Source organism: Cyprinus carpio, chromosome B1 (genome assembly GCF_018340385.1).
Source record: "Cyprinus carpio isolate SPL01 chromosome B1, ASM1834038v1, whole genome shotgun sequence".
NCBI classification, from domain to species: Eukaryota; Metazoa; Chordata; class Actinopteri; order Cypriniformes; family Cyprinidae; genus Cyprinus; species Cyprinus carpio.
In genome coordinates, this window is record NC_056597.1 from 37,450,303 (window position 1) to 37,470,763 (window position 20,461).

At 36.5% G+C, this 20,461-nt stretch overlaps 3 protein-coding genes across 3 annotated transcripts in view; 2 read left to right on the top strand and 1 right to left on the bottom strand.

Annotated features, from left to right (window-relative positions):
• LOC122135992 (lipopolysaccharide-induced tumor necrosis factor-alpha factor homolog) overlaps positions 1-20,461 on the top strand; it is a 613,569-nt gene that overhangs the window by 57,788 nt on the left and 535,320 nt on the right. The window lies entirely within an intron of this gene.
• LOC122135989 (phosphoglycerate mutase 1-like) lies at positions 965-4,565 on the bottom strand. Its single transcript, XM_042717376.1, has 4 exons — positions 4,220-4,565; positions 2,759-3,033; positions 2,476-2,656; positions 965-1,261 (listed from the first exon to the last, which is right to left on the bottom strand). Exons 1-4 carry the CDS (start codon positions 4,356-4,358, stop codon positions 1,092-1,094), a joined length of 765 nt encoding a protein of 254 aa, XP_042573310.1. The 5' UTR covers positions 4,359-4,565; the 3' UTR covers positions 965-1,091.
• LOC109057666 (phosphatidylinositol 4-kinase type 2-alpha-like) lies at positions 12,288-20,256 on the top strand. Its single transcript, XM_042717387.1, has 9 exons — positions 12,288-12,790; positions 15,599-15,799; positions 16,046-16,177; positions 17,332-17,485; positions 17,674-17,729; positions 17,826-17,925; positions 18,109-18,242; positions 18,359-18,418; positions 19,425-20,256. Exons 1-9 carry the CDS (start codon positions 12,452-12,454, stop codon positions 19,584-19,586), a joined length of 1,338 nt encoding a protein of 445 aa, XP_042573321.1. The 5' UTR covers positions 12,288-12,451; the 3' UTR covers positions 19,587-20,256.

Consider the following 20,461-nt stretch of genomic DNA (forward strand, 5'->3'; position numbering starts at 1 on the left):
TATTGTTTTTATTTTTTTTTATTTTTTTGATTCATAGTTTATTTCTGTGATGCAAAGCTGAATTTACTCCAGTCTTCAGAATTGTTGGAAACGGTTGTGATGCTTTTTATTTTATTTGAAACCTGTGATAACATTTTTTCAGGAATTTTGGATGCATAAAATGTTAAAAAGAACAGCATTTATTTAAATTAGTAATCTTTTGTATAGTCTTTTTTTTTTTTAATGATTTATTTATTTGTGATTTATTGTGATAGATATGTTTGTATTTTTATCTTTAGGAATCAGAAGAAAATATTCACAGCATGCAACTTTTTTTCTGCTTAAGTAAGCCGACATTTATTAGGGATTGCACATCTCATAACTCACGCAAGTGTACATATAACTACATCTTTCAGTCAAGCAAAATAACTATCTGCTATACAAGTGGGAATGTACAAGACAGACCGAGTGCTATATTTTCTGGGACAACAATATTCAACAATGGTTTGCTAGGTTATGACTTGTCAACAATGATTATTGAACACAGACACGTACTGACAGAAACACATTATAGTACGACACCATCATACAGTGATATTTACCACAGAAAAAAGTGAGAAGAAATTGAGTCTTCACACTAGGTGTAGGTGAATCCTAAAAACAAACCGTTACGCAGATCTTTTCAGTGACTTCAAAGTGTGGGATGATTCAAGAGCATCTGTGTGGGTGCTGAGAGATAAAGAGCAGCGGTGCAAAGCAGGAATCACGCAAAGACGGGGAATCGCACCGCTTCTGCAGCCCACCTGGTCATTAATATATGCCGTTGCCTGGCAACAGTGGTCAAAGCATGCCATCACAGACAAACACATGTGCCATCTTTTAAAATGTGCGACCGTGGATCTTCAGTGCCGAGACTACGTAAAGCTAAAATCCCTCCCTGTGGCTCAGGTTCACTGCATTTACACACATACCCAAGCAGCTTCAATTGAATTTTATTACAAGGATGGTCCCGATTCAGAGCATTAGGAAATTAATGATTGGTCAGTGGTTTGGTTCTAGGTTCATGGTCAAACAATGATTGCGTTTTTGAGGAGGATGGTGTGAATCGAGGTCTACTTCTTGGCTTTGCCCTGAGCGGCGACGGCCTCCATGGCTTTGCGGACCGTCTCTTCATCCCCCAGGAACTGCATGGGCTTCACGGGCTTCAGGTTCTTGTCCAGCTCATAAAGGATGGGGATTCCTGTGGGCAGATTCAGCTCCATAATCGCCTCCTCTGACATACCTGGAGCGAACACACGGGATATAATTATTAGCATAACCAAATAGATGCAAATATAAAGCATTATGGATGGCTGCCAGGACACTGTTATACATTTGCTAAGATGTTTTGAAAAACTGCTACCTTTACTCCGAATATTATTAAGAGCTTGTGAAAATTATGCATCATGTAAGGCCTAAGAATTCCTTGACATGGAAAATGCGGATGGAGTTGTGGAATTCAGTGATGAAAACGGATTTTCAGTATAACTCAGAATGTCACAGAATTTTGGATGAGGTTAAGTGATGAAAACGGATTTTCAGTATAACTCAGAATGTCACAGAATTTTGGATGAGTAACTCAAGAGAGTTTCAGAATTTTGGATGAGTAACTCAAGAGAAGTTCACACAGAAGGGTTTTAAAATTTTAATGTTTTATGCCTTTTCTTGACTACAACCATTTTTGATAATACAATTGTATTTAATCATAAATTCAGAATAATTAAAACAAAGAATTTCTGAAAAAAAAAAATAATAATAATAATTGCGACGCAAATACAATTTCCGTCGTATTAAAAACATTTCATAAAAATTTTCAAAAGCATCCCCCCCTCTGTTTATTTCACAAATCGCACCCTGTATATATATATTCATTAAAATATATTTTGGTTATTACAATTAAAGAAAACGGAATTCAGAAAAAATTAAAATGAAAAACAGAATTTTGGTTAAAAGTAAATAAAATTGAGGGGGGTGCTTTTTAGACTTAATTCAGTTAAACCTTTAATAAATCATTGTTCAATTGTAAAATGTTATCGTTTCAATTAATTAGACATATTTTTGATTACAAAAGTTCAATGTAACCATTAAATCCAGAAAATTTAAATGGATAAAAAAATGGAATTAAGAAAAATTAAAACAAAATAAAAAAAATGAATGAATGAATAAAATTAATAAATAAACTGATTTCGCAAGGCCCTAAACATTTTGTTAAACACAACTGTTGTTAAATGTCTAAATTTCAGAATTATAAATTAATTAGACATGCTTTTTGATTATTAACATTTAATTTAACCATTAAAAAAGGATCCAGAAAATTTAAGAAAAAATAAAGTGGATTTCATAGCGTCCGATGGATTAAGAGACCTCTTGGACTTGTTCTGTGTGTGTTTAGGTTTATATACTGTGTGGTGTACAGATCAGGGCCTGAGCTTCAGGGAGTTTGAGAGGGTTTCTCACCCTCCAGGTGTTTGACGATTCCTCGCAGGCTGTTGCCGTGAGCAGCGATGAGGACCCTCTTGCCCTCCTTGATCTGAGGAACGATTTCCTCGTTCCAGAACGGCAGCGCTCGAGCGATGGTGTCCTTCAGGCTCTCGCACGAGGGCAGCTGGTCCTCCGTCAGGTCGCCGTAGCGACGGTCCTGCAGCGACATCACATCCAGTGTCACGTGACGTGACCCTTCAGAAATCAATCTAACATGCTGTATTGACACATTTCTGGTGGTTGTCAGTGTCCTGCTCACCTTGCTGATGGCGGTGTAGAAGTCGTGCTCGGGGTCCATGGGTGGAGGTGGGATGTCGTAGGAGCGTCTCCAGATCTTCACCTGAGCCTCGCCGTGTTTGGCCGCCGTCTCGGCTTTGTTGAGGCCCGTCAGGCCGCCGTAGTGGTGCTCGTTCAGACGCCAGGTGCGATGCACGGGCAGCCACATCTGATCGATGCTGTCCAGCACCAGCCACAGGGTCCTGATGGCACGCTTCAGCACAGACGTGTAGCAGATGTCAAACTCATAACCCGCATCTAAGGGAGAGGAAAAACAGCATTGCATCATTCTGAACATTGCATGTGCACTACCCTTCAGAGGTCCGGGGTCAGTAAGACTGTGGTTTGTGAGCATCGGCAACTAATTAAGCGCATCTAGAACTAGTGGACCAAAGGTGACGCTTAAACTTGCCCTGATTTACATGAAACTAACACAACATTTGCAAAAGCAAGCACAGAACGTGGAAACAAGAGCGAAGGGAAAGCAAAATTATGGGGAGAATGTGTGTGAGAGCAAGAAAAAAGAAATGTAAACATTGTTTTGTTTGTTTTTTTTTTAATTTTGGATGATTTTTTATGATTTTTTGAGACATGATTTTAAATGTGTTTTAAGTTTTGATTCATGCTTATTATTTTTTTTTTTAAATGCGTTATTAAATTCTTGATTTGCACTCATTATTTTACGATCCGCGACCATTGTTTGCTATTCTGAAAACTTTGCTTTCATTTTAAAATTTTGAGCAGTATATTTTTACTTGCATCGTTAAATTTTGGATTTATGCGTTTTATTTATTTGATTTTTTTTGTGTCTGTGACTGCAATACTTTGGATCCCACAAGACTTGGTCCATCAAGAAAACCACTCAACATGCATGCAACCACCAAGCAACGCTCTGACAACCAAATATTTTTCCTGCAAAAAATGCAATAATTATAAATATTATTATAATTGAATGCATATTATAATTATTGTTATAGCTGCATATACAAAAAAAAAAATAATGAATTTTTTTATTTATTTTTTCAACAGGTTTTTTTTTTTTTTTTTTTTGATTTTTCATATATTGTTAAATATGGTACTGACAGATAAGTGAAGCAACATCCTTTTCCTCTTTTTGGTTTTCCCCCCAATAGTGATAATTTAGAAGATATTACATTTTATCAAAAAGCAGACATATAAAAATCAATTACTGAACTCAATGTCATAATGTCGTATTTTTAAACAATCTTATCATGATTCTGTGTTATAGTTGAAGGTTTCTGAAACGCTGTGGCAAGCTAAAAATCTTGCATTTCAGTAGCTAAAGAGCAAATGAGGAAGAGCATCACGATTCTGAGCCATCCTGCGTTATTATTAACAGCTGCTGCAGTGCGCTGATCTCCGCAGGCCACACACACACACACACACACACACAAGACCGGTTTAATAAACGGACTCGGGTCACCTTTCAGGGCCTGGCCGCCCCTCTTGGCCTCCTCGGCTCCGGTTTCGCTCAGATCGGCGTCGAACCAGCCGCAGAAGCGGTTCTCCTGGTTCCAGCAGCTCTCTCCGTGGCGGATCAGCACCAGCTTATACGCGGCCATGACGCGCGGTCTGCACGCGAGCGCTCGGAAACACAGCGGGGATGCTCGTGAGTAACGGAGGAGACGCGGCCCAGGGAGGCGGAAGAGAGATGCAGACACGGTGAGCGGAAATATCGCTCCGGTGAGTTTGGAGGTCGTCTCTTGTAAAAGGAGGACAGCGCAAGAACACAACGCTTCCTGATGCGCGCGACCAATCAGAGGGAAGAGACGTCACTACGCGACCTTATCATCATAACACAGGTCATAAGTATAAAAGAAGAAATTGTAGTTTTAAAGCAGGTTGGAAGTGCAATATTTAAATATTTTAACGGTATAACGTTACATGTTTATAAATAAAAATATAACATTATTATTATTGTTGTGGAAGTTCGAAATATTTTACTTTTTCACTTTAAACATTATATATTTTAATTTAAATAATGTAGTGTAGGGATTTTTCTTTAAAATCCTAAAATTTAAAAAGCATATATATATATTTGCATTGCACAAGCCAAATTTATACAGTAAAAAGAATATTATTTGGAAAATGTTTATTTCTATTATTTTCAATTATGTTTTTTCACGTTGTTTTTTTTTTTTTTTTTTTTTTTTTTTTGTTTACTATAGACGTGTATTTTTAGATGTAGTATTTATTTAAATAATTTTTTATTATCTGTTGAATTATTTTAATAAATTTATTTAGTTTTTTCGATTTTGTCTTTAACTAAACATTTTCACAGACCCCTTTTCATCCCCTTTAATGTGGTATTGTTGTATAAATGTAGAAGAAAATGTAGCATATTTTCGTTTCATTACTTAAAAAAAAACAATAAACCACAATGTGTGTGTTTGAAATACTTTATTCAAAGACCTACAGATTAGTTGATTAGCTGAGAGATTATTCAGACACCATTTTTGATATTTTTTTACTAGTGGGTGCAGGACACTATAGTTTGTTTATGTAAGTGAGGATAGCAAAATAAACTAAACTGTGACATATTATACCCAAAAATTCTTCATACAGTGGACTACCAGTAAAACTGATAAATATTTGGGAGCCAAAAATTCAAACACTTTGACCTGACCATGTTTTTCTTTAAGTGCTAATGCAAAGTTTTTACACCCCAAGAAGCGTGTGTCATCATAAACGCACTCCGTGTGTGTGTGTGTGTGTGTGTGTGTGTGTGTGTGTGTGTGTGTGTGTGCTTGTTTATGCTACATTGTGGGGAACAAATGTCTACACAAGGATATTAAAACCTAGAATTTTTGACATTGTGGGGACCGGCCTGCAGTCCCCAAGAGGGAAATTTTTTTGAAAAAAAAAAATAGTAAATGATGTTTATCTGACAGTGTTACAATGCAAACAGGTTTTCTGTAAGGGGTAGGTTTAGGGTCAGGGTTGGGGATAAAAAATATCGTTTGGTCAGTATAAAAGTAATAGAAGCCTATGGAAAGTCCCCACAATTCACAGAAACAAACATGTGTGTGTGTGTGTGTGTGTGTGTGGAGTGTGTTTCTCACAGATGTGGGCCTCTTTCCGATGAGAACTCGCAGTGGAAGATGATCGGTTTCCGTGGCGACGAGCGGTCCTCCTTTGGGAGTGAGTCAGACAGACGTCCCTTCATCCTCATCCTCCAGGACGAGGTGTTTCGAGGCGAGCATTGGGCTCCCGCTGAGGCCTGATGCACCGCCTGCTGGATCTGAGACTCGGTGTACAGATTCACTGCTCCCTGAATGAGGTACAGGTTCAGATATGAAGACCAAACGCCCTGCAGAAGGATTCAGTGTGACATTAATCTAGAAATATTACTGTCACTTTAGATCTGTTTTAATAAAACGCATTTTATTAAAAATATCAAGTTTGGAGTCAGTCGATACTGTTATTGCGAAAGGATGCATGAAATGGATGTAAAGTGACAGTATTTATACCATTTATAATGTTACAAAAGAGACTGTAAATGCTGTTCTTTTGAATGTTATATTCATAAAAGAATCCTGGAAAAAAAATGCATCACTCTCTTCACAAAATATGAAGCAGCACAACTGCTTTTAAACATTGATAATAATTAGAAATGTTTCTTTAGCAGCAAATTCGCATATTAGAATGATTTCTATTGAGCCTGGACCTTGGTTTGAAAGACCTCATCACATTAAAACATTCATAATTTAAGATTAAGTACCTTAATGTGTCCTCCTTGGTACTCATGGCAGTCAACGATGAGGTCATCCTGGACTGCAGGACCAAACTGATCTCTGATCATTAAATATGAGATTACATTAAAATGGGACTCTTTTACCATTCCACACTGCAAAGAAAATCATGTTATTATCAGAGCTTTTTGATCCACTTTAGCTTAGAAAATGTTGATGATCACTTACAGTATGAGTGCGGACAGAGTGAAGCTCCTGATGGACAGAAAGCAGGTGTTGCTATGGAAACCATTTGAATCAAGACTGAAAACATGAATTGACTTTAACTTCTTAAACACTTTCAGAACCAACTTCAGACTCATATCACCTTTTAATCTCTTTTGTAAGTGGCTTTGGATAAAAGCATCTGCTAAATGTATAAATGTACATGTTAATCTAAAAACACAATCCAGCTGAGAAGGCATGAAAATTTGTAACTGGAATTCACATTCATTCTGCTGCTCATCAAGGCTGCATTTATTTCATTAAAATGCAATAAAAACAGTAATATTGTGAATGTTATTACAATTTAAACCAACAGTTTTCTATGTGGATATATTGTAGAATGTCATTTATTTCTGTGATGCGCAGCTGAATTTTCAGCATCATTCCTCCAGTCTTCAGTTACACATGATCTTCAGAAATCATTCTGATATAATGATTTGCTGCTCAAGAAACATTTCTGATTATTATCAATGTTGAAAACAGGTGCTGATTAATATTTTTGTGGCAACTGTGATACACTTTTCAGAATCCTTTGATGAATACAGAGTTCAAAAGAGCAGCACTTACTTGGAATAACATTATAAACATCTTTACTGTAACTTTTGATCAATTTAAGACCTGTTGAGCTGAATAAAAGCATTAATTTCTTTAAAAAGTGCAGAATGCAAAGTCAGAAGTCAGTCAAACACTGGCTTTTCATGCTTGAATTCTCTATGAATAAACTTCACGTTTATCTTGTTTAATATCATGTTTAATATTAATTTTGGTTTTGCAGAACCCACCTTACTGAAGTCTCCTATGAGAGTGAGGTCAGTGACGGCGTCCTGACTGACGTGTGTGCTTTCTGCCGTGACCTCAGCAGACTGAACCTCGCAGCGGCCTGCAGACGAGCAGAGAGTGAAAACACACAATAACACAAGCATCATGCAGCCGCGATGAAACACAGCCTTTATGAGCATGACCCAGTATACAAAACAATACAGTGGAAAGTCATCATCATGCCAAGCAGTGTTGGGCAGAAACTACTTAATGCATTACAGTAATAATAGTACTTTCCCTGGTAACTAGTACTGTAACCAATTACTAATAAAATTTAAGTATTAATATTACAGTCACCATTCAAAAAAATCAATTATCATAATCACTGCCAAAGCAGCAAGCTAACTTCGTCATACAGCGGCTGGAAATACAGCCATTATTATAATTTTGTAGGGAGAAATGATGACAAAAACATTACTATCACATGCAGTGGTACTAAGACTTTGTCTACTGCGAATCTCAACATGTTTGGTTTGTTTTACCTGCTTGAGCCCTGTTGCAGATTTTACTATGTTGCTGCTTTATTAAATAACAAAAGTTGATTAAAATTGTGGCTTGTCATCAATTTGAGTCAGTTATACTTTTTATTTATCTGTAACTTTCATGAATTCAGAGGCTGCAAAAATTATGGAAAATGGAAAAGTGGCTGGGAGTAATAAATAATGTAATAAAATTACTTTTGACAGGAGTAACTAGCAATGAGTAATATATTACATTTTTGAGTAACACTGATACCAAGATACACAGATTCAGAATTATAAGCTGTTTTCTGTGAATGTGTGAGACTATGATTCATTATAGAAGTTACAGAACAGTAACAAATGCAGTAAACTGTAAAACTGTTTGTGCTAGAAACAAGTAAAATAATACTTTAAAAATATGATAACAAATTCCAGATTGCGATATCAAACAGCATAACAATCTGTTTTTTTAAAGTTAAAATAAATGAAAACAAATGACACCGGAAGTCATGCACATTTAAGTTACAAATGGTATGCACCTGGATAATTAGATGCATATCACATTTATGTTTACATATTTCAAATGACATTTTGGTTACCTAAATAATAATAATAAATAATTATTATTATATTATATATAAGCGCTACTGACAATTGCTCTGTCGTTCTCCTTATTGGTTGGAGAATCACAACAATTCCTCCACAGACACCTGGGCTAGAAGTAAAAAGTACAAGAACATCAGATACATTATGAGAGTTGTAACCAAGTTAAAGTGTCATGAATTAATGTCAAAATAAATATCATTTGCTATTTGTTCTTTTTTTTAATTTACTGTATTTGGTTACTGTAAATGTCCTATACCGTGTTTGAAGAGGAGTCAGGAGACAGGCTTCTGCTGAGAAAAAAATGAAAATCGCTACAGTTGGAATGAAACCCTAAAAATAAATAAAAACTAATTCAAAATAATAAAAATAAAACTATGATAGTATATGTCAATACTTGATTGTATATGTCAATACTAAAATAGATTTTTTGTTATATTTGTAGTTTATTTGTGGGATTGATTATTTATTTTAGGTTGTGTCTCTTAGTCTCTTGCTGCAGAGACTAAGAGAGGATTCACAGTAAATTGCATTAAAATTCATAATAAACAGTTAATTATCAAATTTAATCATAGAAAAAGTAATTTTCTTGTTTTATGTCAGTTACTTATTCTTAGAATTAATGAATGCATAAACATATATGCATGCAAATGTGTTTTTGTTTCAAAGCATTCAACACTGGATCTTAAGAAGAAAAATTTTAAGAGAGTTGAGGATTCAAAAACATTGATCAAACACAGTCATTAATCATGAGGTATTGCTAATTTAAGTTTGAAATGGTATGAATGTTAAGATATTGATATTTGAAGTGTCCTCAGAGGAGAGTAAATTAAGCAGCATGTGTGTGTGTGTGTGTGTGTGTGTGTGTGTTTGAAGTGTCCTCAGAGGAGAGTAAATTAAGCAGCATGTGTGTGTGGTGGCATGTGTGTGTGTATGTGTGTGTGTGTGTGTGTGTGCATGTGAACCTGTCGGCGTGTTTTGTCGGCTCTCCCTGGAGAGGGTGGTGGATGGTGGACTGATGCATTCAGGAGTCAAAACAAGCTTCCTCCATGGGGGCGAGCTCTTTGGACGCAGACTTAAAGAAAATGTGCATCAAAGTTAGAGCATAAAACTAGTAGCTATAATCCCCAAAAAATTACCCAGATTTGACTTAATTAATATAAAACATTTCCAAAATACTCAGTGTGTCAATATATGATGCTATAAAACAGCAAAAAATTAAGTAAATATATAAAATAAAGCACATATTCAAAATTAACCACTGTTAATTAATATGAAACCACTTTAGCGATCACTTTAAATTTAAGACTTCATTTAGAAAATATGACGAATTGCATAGTATTACAAAATGTTTTAATTTTCCTTTGTGTTTGTTTTATATATTATTGATTAATATGAAAAATATGATTAATATCTATAGAAAAACAATTCACAACACATATCAGTATAAATTCTAAATATTTTTGAAATATACACACATTCACAGACACACATGCACATACACAGGGGTCAATAAATTATGTCTAACACTGTCATTTAACCTCCATAAAATGCACTTTTTAAATCACTCAGTCAATCTATCAGTGAATCAGTCAAGTTGTCTCACCCATCCTGACACTGGAGGCTCTGCAGGCTGAAGGAGAGCTCACTAACCGAGGAAGAGTCTTCTGCTTTCAGATGACAGTCTGCCTCCACCGTGTCAGCAGACATTGAGATAACGACACACTGCTGCTGAACTGAATGATCTGAGCTGTGCATCATGGTGTGAATGTGTCTGCACTAAGGGTCTCTGCATCTCCTCCCTTGGAAACACGTGTTGCTACAGCAAGCTTCATGATCCGCGTCGCGTCGCGTCTGTCCGCGCATGTAATCTTCCTCCAGTTCAGCAACACACGGAGAACACTTCCCCAAAGTCCACCATTCAGATAACTGCTTCAGAAAGTTGAAGCTGTACATGTACAGGGTACTGTACTTCACTGATTTACAGAAAATGACAGACGACAGTTCGTAAAGGAACAGTTCCACCCCAAAAAATTAAAAGCTGTCATCCATTCACACTCATGACGTTTTAATTTTGTATTACGTCTTCTTTCATGAAACACAAAAAGTATTTAGCTCTGAATAGATGGACTACCATAAAAACAGAGTAATTAACTGGAGTCCCCATCCACTTCCATTATAAAGACAAGCGCAGCCTCTGTGTTCAGCTCTATTTGCATGTAGCTTTTATTATGCAGCTCGTATGCAAAAAGAAAAAAAAGAGAAGCATTAAACTTTGAAGGTTTATGCATAATTTATAGCTTGTATTCTATCGAGCACACCTGTACATACAATTCATTTTATTTTAATTTTCAATTTATGTTTTACATTTTTTGTTTATTTACATATACATATGTGTATTTTCTTCTCTTCTTATTTTTTATTATCTCTGTGTTGTTGTCTCTGTGTACTGGAAGCTTGTGACACTAAAACAAAGTCCTTGTATGCACATGTACATAATTATGCAACATATTTTACACGTTTTCATGCTTAGTCATACTTAAATATTTTGAAAAATAATTTTTAAAAAATTTACATGTAGTCATTTAGTGGTTCCCGATCCTGGTCCTGGAGAACCCTCATCACTGCACGGTTTTGGTGTCTCTCTCATCTGAAACACACATTTGAGGTCTTGGAGTCTTCACTAATGAGCTGATGAGTTGAATCAGGAGTGTCTGAACAGGGAGACGTCTAAAATGTGCAGTGATGGGGGTTCTCCAGGACCTGGATTGGGAACCACTGATTTAGCAGAGGCTTTTATCCAAAGCGACTTACAAATGAGGACAATGGAAGCGATCAAAACCAACAAAAGAGCAATGATATGCAAGTGCTATAACAAGTCTCAGTTAGCTTAATGCAGTACACATAGCAAGTTTTTTTTTTAAATTGTATAATAGAATAGAAAAAGAATAGAGCAAGCTAGTGTTAGAGGCCTTTTTTGGTTTTGTTAATTGTATAATAAATAAAAAGAAAACAGATAGAATGCAAAAAGATTAGAAAATCTAGTGTCAGATGTTTTTTTTTTTTTTTAAGAAAACAAGCAGTAAATGAATATGGTGCAAGTCTAAAAGTTTTTTTTTATTTTAAGAATAGAATAAGAATATTTTTTTTATTTTAAGAATAGAATAAGAATAGAGAGTGCTAGAGTTAGAGGGTCAAATAAAGATGGAAGAGATGTGTTTTTAGTAGTTTCTTGAAGATGGCTAAGGCAGGTCATTCCAGCAGGAGGGAACATTTAGTGTAAAAGTCCGTAAAAGTGACTTTGTGCTTCTTTGGGATGAACAATAAAGCGACGTTCACTTGCAGAACGCAAGCTTCTAGAGGGCAAATAAGTCTGAAGTAATGAATTTAGGTAAAGGCGTGCAGAGCCAGTGGTGGTGTTGTAGGCAAACATTAATGCCTTAAATGTTATGCTATTGCTCTATTTTTCGATTTTATTTTTTATTTTTGGTGCAATTATAAATTCTGGTTTTGTCGCTGTGTCTATGAATTAACTCCAGTGATGTTGTGCTTTATCACATGTTCGATATGGGTGGTATAATTCTAACCAATCAGCGTGTGCATGTGGAAAACCAAGAGAATTCTGAAGCGCTGATTGGCCAGTAGCATCGCGATGACGCACGGGCCCCACCTCTTTCAGGAAGCTGGCTGTCATGTGACTTGTTTGTTGGCAATTTCGTGTACGGAGCCGCATCATTTCATTGCGGCAATAAACAAACGCTTTTCCTGCGTAATTTCCCCTTTCTCCCCGCTCTCCTCCTCTCTCCCTTCTCCGCGATGGACGAGACGAGCCCGCTGGTCTCTCCGCTTCGCGATTCCAACGATTTCAGCTACGGTCCCGCCGAGCCGGCCAGTCCCCGGGGCGGATTTGGAGGCACGCCGGGCTCCGTGGTGCGTCTGCCGGCAGGGAGTCCCGGACGCAGCCGCGAGCGACAGCCGCTCCTTGACCGAGACCGAGGCGCGTCGCCCCGCGACCCGCACAGGAACGAGTTCCCGGAGGATCCGGAGTTCAGAGAGATCATCCGGAAGGCGGAGCGGGCCATCGAGGAGGGCAACTACCCCGAGCGCATCTACCAGGGCTCCAGCGGCAGCTACTTCGTCAAAGACTCAGCAGGGGTGAGAGGTCCTCACGTCTTGATCTGTGACCCGTTACATAAGCCCGTCAATCAGTTTTCTGTGCATGCACAGCTTCACATAGAGCTGGACATGTTGTGTGTGGAGGAGTCAGAGTAACAGCTGTGTCATGAGCTCAGGCCTGGAGTCTCCAGAAATCTGTTTCTGTACAGCTGAAGCTGGACAACTCTGTGTTTCTTCATCTACAGGCGCTTTTATGTGTTTTTATAATATGAATGTGAAGCTTAAATGTGTTTTGGAAACTTTTTGGTTAATTATTTTGCATTTCTATTGCACTCTTGTTCCAGGCCCAGCTGTGCAATCACTAATTATTAAACATGATGAATGTGTGATAAAACTAGGTTAAATTAAGGTAATTGTCACTTTGCTGTGTCATTGCACAGGACAGCAGCCTCATCAGGCCCGTAGTTCAAAATCTAGATATATCAACCTAGATAGCATTTTTAGGCCTCACAATGCCTGGGTAGGCAGCTCACTAGCTGTTTGATCCATAAACAAAAAGCTTACCGGCACTTTCTCGTTGAAGCTCTATTTAGTGAAACTACAGTGTATTATAAAGCTCATGTCATTACACACTTAATTACCCAGCAGATATGCACCACGTCTTTTATATGAGACCTTAACACAGGTAACAGCTCTCATAAAAGTCTGAAAGTTTGGCTTGATTTGGAGCGAGTTCTTATTTTTGGCAACTTTACAATACAGTTTCATTTGTAAACATTAGTCAGTTACAGAAGTTAACATGAGCTAACAATGAAAAGCTTTTATTAGTCTATAATAAATGCTTTACATTATTAAAAACAAAAGCTGTATCTTTTAATATTATTTAATGGATTTCAGATAAAATGAATGAATAATGAACAGTTTTATTATTATTGATTACATTTTAAAATACTGTAACAAATGTATTGATTTTTTTTAATGTAGTAACTAATGGGATGTTATTGTTATATACTCTATGGTTACATACATGATGGTTAATGGGATCTTATTGCAGTTACCATTATGTTTAGTGTAGGCCTACTGTACTGAGAAGACAACAGTATCAGTGAAGTTTAGTCTATCAAGGTAAATATTACATGGACATTTTGTTTTTTCATTGTAAGGAGTGTTCAGAAATGTGATGCATGTACATCCACCGGTGTTATTTTTCAGACAAAAATTAGTATTCAATAATGTTTTTAATTAGCTATATTATATTTTTACTGTGTGCTTTTGTCGTTTTCAGGAGTTTTTTATGATTTCTATTTAGATTTATTTTTTTCTCACTTAGTTGTAGTGATTTTAGTACTTAAAGTTTTGAGTGTTTAATTTAAAAATGACAGAAAATAGGCTGTGAGGTGACCAGAAGTGACCAAAAAACATTATTCCTAACTGCAAACAAACCGATTTTTCATCCATAAAGGTATTTTTGTTTTTTAGTTTAGGATGTGATTATTAGTCACCAGGATTAGTTTAGTTAGTCAGATGAGAGTTGACTGAATTATGCCTCATACTCCAGCCTGCAGGGGGCAGAACTGTGATCTTCAGCGGTGCAGGGCTGGTGTTGTCTCTCAGCAGTGAACATGTGGCAAGCTTCATCTGCTCACTAGTGAGGCAACTCACATGAGTCACAAGGCACAGACCACATGTATGGTCAGGTGGTGCGCTGGTCAAATCAAATCACACATGAGTCACGGAGGCCAGTCTTTGTTAAAGGTCACTTTTAGTTGGGAAATCAATAAATGTGACAAATAAGGTTAAATATGTAACTGTTGTACACTTCGGTAAGATTTTAAAATGTTTTTGAAAGAAGTCTTTTATGCTCAGTAAAGCTGCATTTATATGATTGAAAAATACAGTAAAATCAGTAATAATGTGAAATATTATTACGATTTCAAATAACTCTTTTTCTATGTGAATATATAGTAAAATATAATTTATTTCTGTGATGCAAAGCTGAATTTCCAGCATCATTACTCCAGTCTTCAGTGTCACATGATTCTTCAGAAATCATCCTAATATGCTGGTTTGCCTCTCAAGAAACATTTCTGATTATCATCAATGTTGAAAATAGTGTTTTACCTCGAAAGAAAACTGACATTTCCCATATTGGATGATTTATTTATTTATTTTATTTTTTTGATTTTTTTTTTATGAAATTGCATCAAATTCAAGCCAAAATGAGGTGTCTCTAGTGAAGGTTCTGGAAAGCGTCTATGATTACTGAAAATGTTGTGGATTGGCATGAAATAGTTACATTATTATTAGTATCATAGAGATTTCAACATTGAAAGTTTTTATGAATATTTTGAATTTGTTCTTAATTTTTTTTTTTTTTTTTTTTGTTTTAGTTAAACTGTTAGCATTTTTGTGCATTTCTTTTTTTTCTTTTTTTTTAATTATGCAGAATAGTTTATTTATTCTGAGATTTAGTTAGTTTAGTACATCAAGTTAAAGTAAACGTAAACGAGAAGTTTTGCCTTGGAAACTAGCTGAAATAAAATAAGTTTAAAATAATTGTAATATTTTATTTCAGTTAATGAAACAAGTTTTTTTTATAGTTTTAATTTTAGTTAACTATAATAACCCTGGTTATAAATGTGACTGTAGTCTAATATGTGAGATGTAAAGTGTACGGTAGCATTTTTTATTTGATTTGCTCATAGGAAAAATGTTGTTTTACTGTCAGAGTAACTTGTGAAAGTCTCAGTTTGAGCAGACTGTGGTGCTCCAGATGTAAGATGTGAACCGCACGTGTCGCTTCAGAAAAACCTGACCTGAAATCTCTCTCTCTCTCATCTCCAACAGAAGACCATTGGTGTCTTCAAACCAAAGAATGAGGAACCGTATGGTCAGCTGAACCCCAAATGGACCAAATGGCTGCAGAAACTCTGCTGTCCGTGCTTTTTTGGCCGGGACTGTCTGGTCCTGAATCAGGGCTACCTGTCAGAGGCCGGCGCCAGTTTGGTGGACCAGAAACTAGAGCTCAACATCGTGCCGCGCACCAAGGTATGAGAGCAACTCCCACACTTGTGCAAAACCAAAACCAAGGTGAATGAGGACGTGTGAAAGTAGAAATGCTCCTGATGGTTTGGTGTTTGTTAGTCAGCCTCTTTCATTTCCTGTTGCTTGCATGCACTAAAACAAACTAGTCAACCGCATAGCTGCACATAACGGTTACCCACACCATCTCTGTCGCTGACTGATGACTGACATGTCCTGTATAAAGCATTCTCTGTGCTCTCTTTCTCTCAGGTTGTGTATTTAGCAAGCGAGACGTTTAATTACAGCGCCATCGACCGAGTTAAGTCTCGAGGAAAGAGGTTAGCGCTGGAAAAAGTGCCCAAGGTGGGCCAGCGTTTCCACCGGATTGGCCTCCCACCCAAGGTAAGGTTTATGGCAGCGCCACCTGTCTGTCTGGAGGAAGAGGAGACATTTTAGATGTTACTGAACTCACTTTTTTTAATAATGTTATTTTAGTATCATTGTGATGCAATTTTAGTTTTAATGTATAATTTGAATTTGTTTTTATTTGAATATTTTCTCAGTTCATTTCAATTAAAACGAATGTAATTTTAATTTTAAAATAAGTTGAAATGTCATTTTAAAACAAATTTATATTTAACATTTATTTTATTTCATTTTTTTTTTTATGAAATGTTTTAGTTATTATAATAACCCTTGGTTTAGAAACTCTATAGAGCACAATGGTATGGTTTTAGAGGTAAAAATCCTATTAATTTCCCATTAATTCCTTTTAGGAAACTTCAGTTTTAACAATACAAGCTTTCTTTTATTTACTCATAAGCAATCCAAGTTTCGCATTTTACCATCATGGCTAATTTGATCTCACAATCTGAGTAGTTTATTTACTAATAAAATATTTTTTGTACCTTTACAAACACTATTTTTGTTTCAAATCAAGGTTTGTAATGTGATACATTTCTAAATGAAAGCTGCTGAAAAATTAGTTTTGCATGTTTATAAACATTTATTGTCCTTGTAGGTTTGTGAACTCGTTTCTGTTGTCCTTGTAGGTTTGTGAACTCGTTTCTGTCGTCCTTGTAGGTTTGTGAACTCGTTTCTGTCGTCCTTGTAGGTTTGTGAACTCGTTTCTGTCGTCCACGTAGGTTTGTGAACTCGTTTCTGTCGTCCACGTAGGTTTGTGAACTCGTTTCTGTTTGGTTTTTTTGTAAGGTTTGTGAACTCGTTTCTGTCATCCTTGTAGGTTTGTGAACTCGTTTCTGTCGTCCACGTAGGTTTGTGAACTCGTTTCTGTTGTCCGTGTAGGTTTGTGAACTCGTTTCTGTTGGTTGTTTGTAGGTTTGTGAACTCGTTTCTGTTGTCCTTGTAGGTTTGTGAACTCGTTTCTGTCGTCCTTGTAGGTTTGTGAACTCGTTTCTGTTGGTTGTTTGTAGGTTTGTGAACTCGTTTCTGTTGGTTGTTTGTAGGTTTGTGAACTCGTTTCTGTTGGTTGTTTGTAGGTTTGTTTATTTTTTTGTATTTTGGTTTTTGGTTTGTTTTCTGTTGGTTGTTTGTAGGTGGGCTCATTCCAGCTCTTCGTAGAGGGATATAAAGACGCCGATTTCTGGCTCCGGCGGTTCGAGGCTGAGCCTTTGCCAGAAAACACGAATCGCCAACTGCTGCTACAGTTTGAGAGACTGGTGGTGCTGGACTACATCATCAGAAACACAGGTAACCACAGAAACCAGCAGAATTAAGGTCAAACGAAAAAGAATAGACGAATGGTGATATGGTTTTAGAGTTTGGTGGTGCACTATATATATATATATATATATATATATATATATATATATAGGTATTAACAGTATACTGTATTTTTTTTGTCAAATGTTACTTTTTTTATTGTTTTTTATATTGAGTGAATGACAACTGGCTCATCAAATATGACTGTCCGATGGATACGTCAAGCAACAGGGTGGGTGACCAGATGCGGGTTTAGATCTCTTTGGGAGACTTTCTGTCTCAGTTTGTGTTTTTATGTATATGTTTATCGAATGCTTTTCTCATGCAGGACAGTGATTGGGTGGTTGTGAAGGACCCCATCATTAAACTGGCAGCGATTGACAACGGTCTGGCCTTCCCTCTCAAACACCCAGATTCATGGAGAGCCTGTAAGCCAATCACCATTCACCTCACAAACACATGACCAACTACTGGCCAATCACATTGCTATATTCTTGACAACAATTCAAATATCATCATTGCGACATAATTTATTTTGAGGTGTTTTGTTTCATCTGAAGTAGTTTTTTGCACAGTCAGTTCAGTCTTTTTGTTGATTGTATGTCCTGTAGACCCGTTTTACTGGGCTTGGCTGCCTCAGGCTAAAGTTGCGTTTTCCCAAGAGATCCGAGAATTAGTTCTGCCCAAATTATCCGACCCAAACTTCATCAAAGACCTTGAGGAAGATCTATATGAGCTTTTTAAGGTGAGTCACAGAAATCACTTTGAAATTCAGCTGGGTATTCACCAGTTTGTTTGACTTATATTCCATGAAATGAATGTTTGGTATTGATTTAATAATATTTACGTTAACACTGACAGAAAGACCCGGGTTTTGACAGAGGACAGTTCAAGAAGCAGATCTCAGTAATGAGGGGGCAGGTGAGTCATTCATGACTTGTGTTTAAAGATAGGCAGGTGAGTCATTCATGACTTGTGTTTAAAGATAATGAAACTGAGATATTTTTGTCCATGCATAATCCGTGCATAATCTTTGTAAATGTCGATAATAAACCTTTGATTAATTTTTTGATATTTAGCCTACAAATCTTCAGAGGTGCAGAAGTTTCACAGTTCTAAAACTCAAAGGTCTTCATGACAAAATAAAAGTTAGGTGTAACTTGAAATTGTGACAGTATATTACAATTGTATAGTAAATTTTACTTCTCAAAATAATAATAAGTTTTAAGGAATACTTGTGTTTAAAGATAATGAAACTGAGATATTTTTGTCCATGTGTAATGCATGCAATACAATAAGTTCTGATGTGCATAATCTTATTCTGTTGTAAAATAATTATATTTTTAATTTAAGGATTCATTTCATTACACACAGTTTTGATGTTGATGAATGTCTTAAAGCATAAAACAGACACCGGCAAAATATATATATATAAAAATTTAATAAAATGGGGCCCTAAATTGGTTTCCATGTTCACAGGTTTATTTTTTTTTTGTTTGTTTGTTTGTTTGTTTGTTTTAGGTCTAACAAACATGATATGGGGAAAAATATACTGTGATTAAAAATTTTGATAAAATTCTATCGCTCAGCCCTATTATTTGGCCACAATATATTATTTAAAACATTGAAAATGTCCTTAGAGGTTTTCAAAAGGGGAAAGGGTTCATGTGAACTTTAATATGGTTAACAACTGAAAAAACAAAAAAAACAACAAAAAAAATTATTCAGCCTGATTTGCAACAATGAGCATCGTTTGAAACTCGTTTCTCAAACCTGCTTGACTCTGAATAAATTCGCAGAGCAGCTCTGATTCTAGAGATCTTTTTCTGAGACTTTACCTTTGCTTGACTTTGAATTAATTCGTTTTGAAGCTGTTGTTATAGGGGACCCCATCGTTCAGCTCATTTCTTGCCCTGCGTTGCTGTAGATCCTGAACCTGAGTCAGGCGCTGATGGAGGGACAGACCCCGCTGCAGCTGGTGCAGATGCCGCCGGTGATCGTGGAGACAGCGCGAGCGCCGCAGCGAGCCAACAGCGAATCCTACACGCAGAGCTTCCAGAGCAGAAGACCCTTCTTCACCTGGTGTTGATGTGCGAGTATAGCCTAGATTTAAGTTCGTTTTTTCACTGGGATTTTGGGAACAAACGAGAGTAGGAATAACTGATGATGAAAAGGAAAGCATTGCCTTGTTGACTGTTGCACTTTATGAACACACAAAGCCACGTTCAGAGTGACCTGCATGCCAAGTCAATAAGACGCTGAAGGAGAAACTTTCTGCTGTAGTGAAACCTCAATGCTTTACGGCTCTGGAACTGCTCAACTATATCATTCATAAGCGTTTTCTGGTCAGTTTTTTTGCCTCACTTGTGTGTTAATTTCGTTGTTCTCACAATCGTTAAAAAAATCACACTTTCTCCTGTTTTGTCCATTTGCATTATATTTTTCTACTTTTTTACACTCACCTGTTTGGCGTTCATAACCTGGAGGCGGAGTCACCTTGGAGCTCAACTGAGCGCGTGCAGAAACACTGGAACGTTCCATTCTCGCAGTGACATCGTTCTTTTTGTTCTTTTGTTCATTTTTCGATTTAATTTGAAAAATGAAGATGTTGCAATTTTTTTTTTAAACAATGTGTTCACGGGTGTCAACAAAACTGAACTTAAAACGTGTCAATGGACTGTATAATTTGAATGTAATGTATTTAATGAAAGATGCTAAAACTATAACCATAAAGTACTCAGTAAAAGGAACAGACTTGAGTTTTATGTCAAAAACAGTTTAATTGGATGTTCCAGCTTAATCACGAGGATAAAAAGAACTCGTTCTTGTGCATGTAGTAGTGTTTACTGATTTCGGCTACATGTTTTCTTCCATATTGCTTCTAAATGTCTGTCTGAGTGACAGAAGAAGACATTAAATAATCAGCACTAATAGTGTCCAGCATACTTCTACAGGTGATAATAC

Excerpts from the sequence above, each read along its gene's own strand:
- LOC122135989 (XM_042717376.1), bottom strand. The coding sequence starts at position 4,358 with ATGGCCGCGTATAAGCTGGTGCTGATCCGCCACGGAGAGAGCTGCTGG. Across the intron at positions 3,034-4,219 it reads GGGCGGCCAGGCCCTGAAAG|ATGCGGGTTATGAGTTTGAC; the intron begins GTGACCCGAGTC and ends CCTCTCCCTTAG. Across the intron at positions 1,262-2,475 it reads AATCGTCAAACACCTGGAGG|GTATGTCAGAGGAGGCGATT; the intron begins GTGAGAAACCCT and ends TGTTCGCTCCAG.
- LOC109057666 (XM_042717387.1), top strand. The coding sequence starts at position 12,452 with ATGGACGAGACGAGCCCGCTGGTCTCTCCGCTTCGCGATTCCAACGAT. Across the intron at positions 16,178-17,331 it reads GGATTGGCCTCCCACCCAAG|GTGGGCTCATTCCAGCTCTT; the intron begins GTAAGGTTTATG and ends GGTTGTTTGTAG. Across the intron at positions 17,486-17,673 it reads CTACATCATCAGAAACACAG|TGAATGACAACTGGCTCATC; the intron begins GTAACCACAGAA and ends TTTTATATTGAG.